Source organism: Copadichromis virginalis, linkage group LG5 (genome assembly GCF_057382275.1).
Source record: "Copadichromis virginalis isolate Kocher_CV1m ecotype Utaka linkage group LG5, C_Virginalis_male_GT1.1, whole genome shotgun sequence".
Classification (NCBI taxonomy): domain Eukaryota; kingdom Metazoa; phylum Chordata; class Actinopteri; order Cichliformes; family Cichlidae; genus Copadichromis; species Copadichromis virginalis.
Window position 1 is genome coordinate 25,081,441 of NC_140622.1, and position 11,824 is coordinate 25,093,264.

General features: G+C 41.0%; 1 protein-coding gene across 1 annotated transcript in view; it reads left to right on the forward strand.

Annotated features, from left to right (window-relative positions):
• The window catches only part of trim62.1 (tripartite motif containing 62, tandem duplicate 1), a 35,103-nt gene extending 25,689 nt beyond the window's left edge, over positions 1–9,414 (forward strand). The window contains exons 5-6 of the mRNA XM_085456946.1: positions 2,029–2,144; positions 6,655–9,414. Coding sequence (XP_085313072.1) covers positions 2,029–2,144; positions 6,655–7,205 — 667 coding nt within the window. The 3' untranslated portion in view covers positions 7,206–9,414. The remainder of the gene's footprint in view (positions 1–2,028; positions 2,145–6,654) is intronic.
• The last annotated feature ends 2,410 nt before the right edge of the window (positions 9,415–11,824 follow it).

An 11,824-nucleotide genomic window follows, 5' to 3' on the forward strand; every position in this document is an offset into this window, starting at 1 on the left:
GAGTCTAAATGATGACAGTATATTATATAATCCTGATGTATTTTTAAAAAGGTAGAGGTAAGAGCTATTTTGGCACCAGTTTTGAAAATAAAAAAACATTATTAGGAGATGTATACAGTCATAAGAAAGCCAAGTTGGTCTTAATTTAGAGGTCACATCGTCAATTGTTAATGTGGACACAGAAGATGAAGGAACAAAAATACTAACAAAAAGAGAAACGAAGAACAGAAATGATGTTGGTCTCCCCAGTAGGAGTATAGCCATGAGGCTCATGATGGCCTGGCACCTTACAAAGGTCTTTGTTTTTTTTCTGTCATGTAGTTTTGTTACATGAGCTACATGTGGCTTCAATAAAGAACGTACTAGACCACCAACACATTACAACAGCAGAAGCTCAACCATGGAAAGCCATGTCATGAAGCTCCCAGCGCACAGTTTTTGTTCTCCTGTTAATGCCAGAGGAGGATTGGAGCTCTGCACTGTGCGCCTTTCCCCTGTAACTTTGTGGTCTGCCTTTTCGTGGCTGAGTTTTGCTGTATTTCCTAAAACCTTCCACTTTACAATAGCACCACTTACAGATGATCATCAAATATCTAGACATCTAGAAATTTGATGAACTGACTTGTTGTAACAGTGGCGTTCTATTACAGTACTACTGTGGAATTCAATGAGCTTGTTAGAGCGACCCATTCTTTCAGTGTTTCAGTGCTACGTGGTTAGGTTTATACACCTTTAACAACAGGAATGAAAACACCTGAACTGAAAGATTAAAAGGAGAGTCACGTAATACTTCTGTCCTAACATTTTGTCCTGTACTTTAGACTAAATCAGTGTAAGCGGGCAAATTGTCAGTCAATCCATCTTTATTATAGACTCAAATGGTCCAAACAAGAAAATCATCATTTTAATACAGAAAGACAAACTGTATCAGTTTGTTCATACTTGAGTTAACAAGTTTATATTTGTTAGACCGACAATAATTTCATTATCAGAAACATTGAGCCTGTAAATAATTTATAAAGGAGATTTCTTAAGATACTTGCACTGATCCATCTCAGTCTCTTTTGTAATAATATCATGGTATCGTTTTGTGGTACTTGAAGTCTCCCTAAACACCCTTTCCTCTGGTTTGACTAAGTGTGAAGTGTGCAAAATTCAGAGGTGTACAATGGGCTCTACGTAAAGAAATTGTCACTTTGTCCATACATGTAGTTGTGTATGTAAAAGGCTGTTTGTTTGTGCACACATCACTTGGCATTCGCTAGAAATATTTTCTTCAGATTAAAGTGCAAAAGTGTTCTTAAAATATAAGATGTGGTCATGGTTTAAAAAAAGCCCCCATCTGCATTGATCTGGAGATGAATTGAAACATGCTGTTCTTGTAAATGCAGATCCAGCAGCACTTCTGTGACCCGTACCATCTCTCTGCAAGCTTACAGTCATTTCTTTTATGGCTTACAGTAGCTACTTGACCCAAATCACCTTGTGATCAGATAACAGAAGAAAAAAGTTTGCGCTCTCAATTTCAAGATGAGTCAGAAATATTTCTGTGGGATAAAGAAAGAGGAACTCAAGATCTTAGATGTCGAAAACACATGTAAAATCTTGTTTTGACACAGGAGGAAGAAGAATTAGCACATTGACATAGGTTGCCTTAAAAAAATAGCATTTGAATAGAAGAGCTCAAAAGCGTAGGAAAGTCCCATGAAGATTTCACACTGTTAACCAACTCACTCGATTGCTTGCCTGATCTCTGAACTTCATGTAAGTGCTCTGAGTGATTCGTGTAGAGGTCCGTATTGACTGTGTACTGTGATTATTATTTTTATTTATTTATTTTTATCCCTGTGCCTTGAGATTCATGAAGTAGTTTGTCAGTTGCTTAATGGCATATTTAAAACACACAAAGTAGATTTATTACTCGAGGGGTCAATGTTGTGGTCTGAACACCACAGGCAGTGTTATTAAGGGCGGGGGGAAAGCAGCAAATTGGATTTGGACTGTTATTGATCTCTCTTTCTGACTCAGGATCAAGGGGAAGATTCATGAGACCAACCTAACGTATGAGGACTTCCCGACATCAAAGTACATGGGTCCGTTACAGTATACAATATGGAAATCACTCTTCCAGGACATTTCACCAGGTACGATGGGTGCCTTCAAATCCTTAGTCTTGTCTTAATTTCAGTTTGAATGAGTCTGTTCTTATTGTCATTATGTGGGAATTTCCAAAAACAAAATGCTGCTGTTTTCACTGTTTGAACACATTTTACTGTTTCGCTAACTCATTCAGGCTTATATATGTAAAAATGTGTAGAAATGATTTAAGTAGGCTGAAGGTACTTTAAATAACTTAACTGTTGTCGATCCCACCTTATGCTATATCTACACCAGGGAAATGCAACCTGACAAAAATGATTGCAACTGTGTGCAATGAACTTGGAAAAGGTTGACCTATTGCCTTTAAAAGTTGTTGCTTGAAAGATGGGAACCAGGTCTGCATCTTCAAAGCAACTTTGGTATCAAGGCAGCAAAAAATGTAATGTCTGTTATTGATTTGGGCCAAGTTGGCATTATTATATTATATTATATTATATTATATTATATTATATTATATTATATTATGATGATTGTCTGTCAACAGAAATCACAACTCTGATTTTCAGCTGTGCTTTTTAAGTCTTCATTGTGTGAAGACGATCTGTGCAATTGCATCCCTGCAGGTACTTGCAGTTAGTCACTGAATGCAAATACCAGGTAACCAGAAATTATTTTCCTAGTTACAAGGACGTTGGCATCCTATTTTTAATCTAGTGTGACTGACCCAAAGGAGGTGGACAGTTTAGGCCAGATGGTGATGAAGAAGAGCTTTACTAGCCAACCTGCTCGTTAGTCTCTGGACATGGGAAGATACAAGCTGAACAACTAATGGCATAAGAATAACTATTACTCCTGCGCTAAAAGCACTAAAAGCCTGAAGCAAACTGTGCTGTGTGTCCAAGGTGTTTCAAAACTGAGCCAATGCAACGTAGCTTAGAATTATAACGAGATTGTACACAATAAGAGTGGGATTTTGGGTTTTTTTTTGTATATTTTGACATTTGATGTGCATTTCAAACTCAAGTATGATCTTAAATTTTATGTAAAGTAAAAAGATCTAAGTTTTAAATGAGCCTTGCTTATATGTAGATGTACCCAGCCATGTTAGTAAATATACAGGTGTTAAAGGAGTGAATACTCACTTTTGAAAAATGTTGCTTGCTTTTAGTGCCGCTCCCACATCCTACCACTAAATGAGTCTAGACAGTGGCTAGCTTAGCTTCTCAGATACAGTGGAAGTAAACAGCTTGTCTTGCGTGCATAACTGAAAAAAATCAATCTAGCAGCCCCTCTAAAGCTCTCATTTACATTGCATGTTTGTTAAATCAGTTTAAAAGCAGCACTTTGTTTTCTGTGTGGCTGTCTGTTCCTGTTTTAAAGCTTTTTTGGCCTGTTTGACTTTGTGCTAAGACTTTAAAACCACAAATTGCCGGTTATACTTTATTTGTCCATATTAAACAGACAAGACTTTACATGTTAATCAGAGAAATTAAAAGAGCTGGCTTCTGGCTTTGGTGGTGTTTGGACACAGCCATACTTACTCTTTTCACCCGGTTTCTAGCTGTTGTGTTTATATTTTACCCAAGGATATTAGAAAGGAATTAATCATCTCAACTAACCTGGATAGAAAACAAGTAACCACATCTTCCATAGAAGATGGAGCCTAGAATAGGTTGATGATCTAATTTTCTTCACAAATATAGAGTGTTGGAAGATCCAGCATTAATATTTCTGGGAAGCTTTTGAGCTTCTTTCTCGTCTGTAATCGAACCTGCAGGTTGGTAATGTCCTTCTGTGTTTGCGGTCCTGAGAGGAGCTCTACCATCTCTGCCCTACAGTCATCACTCACTCAGAGGAGATTATTTAAAATAATGTGCTGAGGATTTTTTTTTTTTTTTTACTCAATCAATTCTCTCATTTCAGCCTGTTGCTGGCTGAGTGGAGGCCGGGCACTTTCTTGGCCTCCCTTGACTGCCTGCCAAATGGAACAATTGGTTACGATCCATCACCAGCAGTTGCCAGAGATGCAACAAAGACATTCTTCCCATCATCCCTTGTTGTCACTGATGGGTTAGCAGAAATAACTACCAGACCCTGTGCCATTTTTTTTTTCCCCTCCTTTCTCTTTTCCTATTTTTTTTTTTTTCCTCATGTTCAGCAGCGGGGAAATGGAGTCTCCTCGTGTGTGTCTGCCTTCATGTTTCTTCATATGACACACAGAGGCACTCCGCTTATGAAATTTTAATGACTCGATTGTAACAAACACTGCAGACGTCATTGTGTGAAGAAGCTATTGTGCTGTCCACTGGCAGACTGCCAGACATTTCACCTCCATTTATCCCAGCTGATATAAATACGGGAGAACTGGAAAGTTGCCCTTCCCTCTCTTTCCTGAATTTGCTTCATATAAAAGAGGGCAAAGAGAACAAGATGTTATTGTTTGGCCTGAAGTGCTTCCCTTATAACTAAACGTTTGCAGACCCGCCTCCTACAGACGAGCAGGGCTGTGAGCTGAAGCTGCTCCTCCCATCCCTGTAATTACTGCTTCTTCTCTTTACATGGTCGCATCCTGTGCAGACTCATGAGAACACTTCATTTTTGAAGTGTATATGATGTATACAAGAATGTAAAAACACATTATGAAGACGACATCACAGTGTACGCACACTCACATGCACACGGGTCATGTTCCTGAAATAGGAGTTGAGCTGCAGTGGGGTGTGCCATATAATGACAACCCATTACTCGTCCTCTACCACAGGCCAGGGCTCTGGTCACCTTCTCCAATTCTGGCAGCAATTATACATACATACTGTAATGTTGTTTGGGTTAAATGCTTGGTTTTCCCAAAAGATAACACAATGCCTCTTACTTTAACTCAGTAGTAGCTTGGAGTGCAGACATTTTAGGATTTATTTGTCCGTTTCGCTTCTCTTCTGTATGGCTATTGAAAGAGCCAACCTTGACCAGAGTCTGCTTTGCAAAAAAGAAATGTACAACAAGAAAGTTACGTTTCATGGTTCAGGCACACTAAAGCGCCTCCTAGTGAAAATGGCTTCTAGCACTAGGAAAAATCTGGTTTCTCAGACTTGGTGATTGCATTCAGCCCTCCTTTGGTGGCCAATCAAATGTAGCTGCATTAAAGACTTACAGTTATAAGGCAATTGGAGACAGGTTGCTTCCCATCATGTGACCTGTGCAAACAGTCACACCCCAACTTGGACTCACTGCAGTCTCAGACAGATTGATGAAGGTTTGAAATTAATTGACGTCTAATTTACAAATCCAGATAGATTGGAGGCAACATGTTAGCAATCTGAGTAAAACCACACTGATCAGCGCAACCTGTCTGTGACATGATTACTTAGAATTGACGTTTTGGCCCTATTCAGTCACAAACTGTTAGCAGACTGATTGCAACTCTTTGAAAGTGGTCTGTAAAGCATTCATATCAAAGGCAGCGAGATCCCAGGGTCACTGCACATGGTCACAAAAGTTTTCTTTAGTGGGACATTATTGGTCAAACATCGGCATTGACCAGCTTTGTTGAATTAACAGCGATTAGCATCTGAGCAAACCAAATGATTTTGGTTGTCAGCCACATTCACAGCTGCTGCATTTCTAACTAACTGGTTCATTAAATTTTAATTCCACAGCTTGGTGAGTGTGGATTGATAAAGTTTATGAAACTGGTATCTCTGGGCTTTCACTCAGATGTTAGAAAGATTCCACAAAAATTAAGCCCCCGAATCATTTTTAGAAACTAACTTATAAGAAACTCAATAATGATAATAATAATGATCATGATGATGATAATAATGCAAACACTAGAGGTTCAATTCGCCAAATAAAGGCAAACAGAGAAATTGTGATTTATCCCAGATTGGCTGGTTGTCATTGTTACCATGGACAACATATGGCCACGTTGTTGCAGTATCAGTTACCCTCCAAAATCATGCCCCTAATTACAATATCTGCTGTCACCATCTTGTGCCTTTAAAAAACAGCAGCAACCACAAATCCTGAAGACAGTTCTTCATAACTCTGCCTGGAGGTTTGAGCTTGTTGTCATGCAGCAGAATAAATTTGGGACTGATCAGAAGCCTCCCTGATGGATAAGAAGGATCTGAAGTTTTAAGCTTTTTCAAAACTGTTTGCAAAGTACTGCAAATCAGAATCGGAGCATGAAGCCGAAACTTTTGTTCCAACTTTCAGTTTGTGATCGAAATGATGAAATCGATGGTAACTTTTCTGTTTCATCACCCTGACCCCACCTCTCCTACAAAGTGACCAGCAGTCTTCAAGTTTTCACTCACTGCCTCAGCACAAAACTGTTCCCGCAGCGGCAGCATGATGGAGCAAACGGACTTGCTGAGAATAACACTGCTGTCCTTGCTTTTCTGTCTGGCTAAGCTGAGTCATAACATATTAATGTGTTTGTTTTCTTTCTTTCTTTTTTTTTACTTTTTGTTTTATTTGTCATTGTTCAGTCTCTTTTCAGGGTTAAATCTAAAACTAAATTAAATGTTCGCTCTTGTTCATTGCTTTCTTCAGTGCCAGCAGCTTTGACCCTCGACCCCATCACAGCCCACCAAAGACTGATTCTCTCAGACGACTGCACCATCGTGGCCTACGGGAATCTCCATCCACAGCCTCTGCAGGACTCCCCTCGGCGCTTTGATGTCGAGGTGTCCGTTCTGGGTGCAGAGGGCTTTTCGTCTGGCGTTCATTACTGGGAGGTGATGGTGTCGGAGAAGACGCAGTGGATGATCGGCGTGGCCAGCGAGACAGTCAGTCGCAAAGGCAGCATCCAGATCCAGCCGAGCCGCGGCTTCTACTGCATCGTTATGCACGACGGGAACCAGTACAGCGCCTGCACCGAGCCCTGGACCCGTCTCAATGTCAAGAGCAAGCTGGAGAAGGTGGGGGTGTTCCTGGACTACCCCAAAGGCCTCCTCATCTTCTACAACGCAGACGACATGTCTTGGCTCTACACCTACCGAGAGAAATTCCCCCCCAAGGTCTTCCCCTACTTCAGCCCTGGCCAGAGTCACGCTAATGGCAAGAATGTGCAGCCACTGCGAATCAACACAGTACGCCTTTAAGAGCTGCTCGCCTCTGTGATCGCAGTTGTCCTGACAGATGAATCTGTCATTGATGAATCCACGGGTTTCACGTGTTTCAAAAGATGTTTAAGAAGTCACTTTCAAAATGTTAAATAGGGTGTTTGAAATACTTATTTCCTTCAGTTCGGTGTTGGAATTGTGCTCGATGTTGCTCTTAAAACTAAAAACTTCATTTTTTTTTTTCTTCTCCTTCTTCTTCTCTTTTTGACTTGAAGTGACTGTACAGGTACAACCTGCTGTTGAGCCTCATTCTGCATCTTTCATGAAAAAGATGGCATTAAATGGAGATAGTGGGGACCCCTGGGCTTATTTTGAGGTCTGTGGCAGCAGAAGTTATCCTCAGTTTTAAAGTAACTGTCTAAGGCCCGCCTTGCACACTCCCAGGGGGCTCTGCTCTCTGTATCAAGCTTCAGGCTTTTCAGACTTGACGTCCTTCTCTCTTTCCCTCCCTCTCCCTGTCCAAACAAGTGGACAGTGGATACCAGTCACTTGTCTTCTCTGCGCTGTACAGTTGGCTTAGCTTTGTCTGTGGAATGTGATTGACAGCATTTGGCGCCTATTTTGGCTTTTGATTGGACAGCGATCTGCTCGTCAAGTCTGCTGGCACTTTTTTTTTTTGACTTGTCTCTGAGACCATGGTAGTTCCTTCTACATCCATGTGTCTGTACAGGTTTTATCATTGTGTAGAAAGCTCCAGTTCTGTGTGCACCAGCACCTAAATGAATGATTATAGAAGTCCATAGGCCGCTGAGGTGATGAGGTTGTGCAGACATATGCTGCTCATTGGTGGAAATGAATACGTGTGTGTGTGTGTGTGTGTGTATGTATAAAGTATCAGTAGTTTAAAAAACTCATCATGCTGGATCATGTTTAAGTTACACAACGCCTGACGTTTGATCATTTGTCTTGATGTCAAAAACATTTGTAAATCATACTGAACTGAACAGAGACAAATGCATAAATTCTCAGATGTGAAAATCTGACCATTATAGATCAGTTCTGAGACCAGTTGTTCGCTTTGTTATTCTAAATCCTATCATTTGTGTAAACTGTACATTTTAGGAACTTTTAATTATCAAATAAAAGGTGATGGATGGATGAACGCGAGCAGTAATACGATATTTCCTGTGACTTGCATTCCCAAAGCTGCTGCCGCCGCCGTCGCTGTGATTAGAATCACTGAGAAGTCCTCAGAGGCTCACTTGTGTTTTTGACACGTGCCTCAAGTGCTCTTGTTTATCATTAGTTAAACACAAGTCGAGCAGAATCTGCTCTAAGAGGCTCTTGTCCCTCGGCCAGTTCCGGCACACTGAGAGACGCGTGAGGCGCTCGGAGGGGATGTTCACGGGTGTGTTTGTGCAGCCTGCTGCAGCTATAATTTTAAATCCAGCTTTGGTTGTGGTTGATAAACACCCATCTGGCCATCCAGGCATACCCACGGAGCGGCCAAAATGTTTATTGCAAAATACCCTGCTATCAAGCAGAGCTTAATAGATTTTTCTTCTGCGGGAAATCTACAAATGAACAAAAAAAAGGATCAGTTTGACCTTCCATTGCCTCTGTACACATTTGCATTTGTATGTGTGTCCTCTTGTTTTGTCCGTGTAAAAGAAAAATCGGGGCAGTGCCCCTGTTTTTGTAGGATGTGATTGCAGTATGTGCAGTATGACGCAAACTAGGGTCAAATTTTGTGACTCTGCAGATGACTCTATGCGCTTGTCTTAGCTTGCACAGATCTGCAGGGGCCTGCGAGTTATTCACCAGTCATCTGATGTGGCTGAGTAACACCTGACACGCCTCAAATACCCAACAAAAATGCCCCCAGATAACCCAGTGGGTTATTTTTCTCTCTTCGATCTGTTATTAGGGAAAACCTCCTTGGAGTAACCCCCCCAGGTTAAAACAAAACTTGACCCCAGTTTGTTGCAGACCCTTGTGCTGTCTGCTTCATTAAGACTTTATGTTAAATATTAAGAAGGAGATTATTGTGAGGTGATGTTACTGGTGACAGTGATGCAAATGGTTAAAATGACGATAGTATCTATGACACTTTTAATGATAATTATGATGATTGTGTCTTTTGATGAGGGGCCCCCTTGCGTCATTGTGTGAATATATTCTAGTGAGCTTTTGCCACTGGAGGTTTGTGGGAAATGTTTTAATGTACAATAAATGACTGTGAAAAACCCCACTGTCTCATTAACTTTGTTTTGCTGGTGCATCAGCAGCAACTCCACAGAGCAGTCCGGTTCATTTTTCTCATAATACCAATTCGGAAAACTGAAGGCTGCTCATCTGCACACCTCAGTGTGCCACAGAACAGAGTGTTTAATAGAGAACTTATATAGCAACTGCAGCTCAAGAAATCAGTGGATCAGAGAATTGATCCCCGGCTCCTCCAGTCCGCAAAACATAGTGTCCTTGGAAAAGATGCTCTAAGAAGCTGCTGTAAATACTTCTTAGAAAGCGAAGGAGTGGGTGAATGTATGTTGTAGTTTAAAGCACATTAAATGATCAGTAAGTCTAAAAAAGCAATACATAAATGGACTCTATCTTTTGAGTGCCAACATGTCATCACGCATGACTAGTTTTCATTTTGGAGGAGAGGTCATCAATCTTAAATCTACTTAACTTTATTATTTCTTCTTTTCTTTCCTTGTTCCCCCTTCTCACATTTTCTAGAAAAATAGAGCACAGCTTTATCTCAGGGTGTAAAATCAAAACATTTAGTCTTCACCCAAACCCAGCCTTAGTGCTCTTTTTATGCAGCACCACCTGGCGTTTAACTTCACCTTTTATTTGTGCTGTTTCCTTTGGACATTGAAGGGTAGCGGTCATCTATTCCTCCATCTGTGACGATCTGTCACATTTTTGTTAAACCATCATCATAATGAACACCATGCGGCAGCTGAAACCAAAACCCCTAAAATGAAACATCTGGTAGGCAGATGAGTCCTGCTTTAAATGTAGGAAAGCTTTGTCTGAGCTTGTCAATACCTGCTCCAGATCAGAGAGAGTTTTCATGCCACACATTTTATTGGGCTGTGCCAAACTCGCAGCTCTGCTAAGGTATCCAGCAGGGATGTGGGAGGCTGTGCACTCTTTTTCATTACTGTTCCCTATTTTGGCTGAGACTGAGGCTCGGGCGTGTGACATGATGAATAAAAAAAGATGTCTGCTGGAGTTCAGTGTTCCCTCACTGCGGATGAGCCACCGTTTTCAATGCATCCTGTTCGTCTGCCATCTGTGATGCATCTGAATGAAGCTCAGTGAAACGGCAAAGAAGAAACTGTCGTGCAGCCCCTTTATTTAACTTTTTTTTTAATCTCGACAAAAACGATTAACGTCTGAGTCACGTTCTGTGTTTTAAAACGCCAGGAAGAAAAAAAGTTATTTTTGTTTCTGACTTTGCGCCTTCGTTCTTTCTTCTTTCACACTCCAAAGCAATTGAGCGTTGTTTCATGAACAAACAGTGCAGTTTGAAGCAGTGCCATTGATCCAGAGCACACCCTCAGGACAAGAGGCTTCATATTCTCAGCTTTGACTCTGCGTACTTTTCTCCTGTGATTAAAGACATTTTTATCCGAGGAGAAGGTGTCCAACCCGTAATAGACATTTTTCCCAGAGGGGAAAGTGTCCATTAAAAAGTCACTGAGCTCTCCTTTGAGAGACTCGTATCTGATTCCAGTCTGATGTGGCCCTCCTGAGGCGGGAGTGTAGGGTTTTTAATCTTCTAAGTGATGGGGAAAGCAGAAATAGAGGCTCACTTTTGTCATCATTTTTTCCCTTCCTGCTGAAGAACGAGCTTCAGCCGTAATGCTGGTAGCATGAACAGATCCATCATCCATGTTATTATGCAGTTTATGTTCAAGGATTATGCACTGTATTAGATTAAATGGGACTTGAGGATCATGACTGTGCCACAGGATTTTACACCATCTCACTGCTGAAGGGATTAGTCCGACATCTATTTTGTTAATTGATTGAACACTGAGGTCATTTATCAAGCCAGAATGCCAAACATTGTCTGCTTCCTGTTTCTCCCATGTGTGGACTTCTTTTTCTCTCGTATAGGGGTGTGATTTTCCATTAGTTATGCATTTTTGGACACAATTCTCCATTACTGGCTTCTCTTCATTGGCTCAATGTTGAATTGATACAAAGTCGTGAATAATTAGCCTCTATTATATCTTAAAGACCTCATAGTACATTATTATTCTAACAGAGCACTTCGCTCTCAGACTGCTCGCTTACTTGTGATTCCTTGAATTTCTAAAAGTAAAAGGCAGGATCCAGCTCCCAGTTTGGATTCAAGAGACAAGACACCCTCTCTGCTTTTAAGAGTAGGCTTAAAACCTTCCTTAGAGCTGGATCAGATGGCTGTCCCTCCCTGAGCCTGCTTTTGCGGATATTTTCCTGTTAAAAGGGAGTTTTTCCTTCCCACCATGACCAAGTGCTTTCTCATAGGGGGTTGTTTAATTGTAGGGGTTTTCTTCAGTGCCATGAGCCATCTGTTGTTGTCATTTGGAGCTTCATAAAGGAACAGATGAACTTTAGATAGTTGTGTATCCCCCTTTTGGTTGATAAACACACTCCAG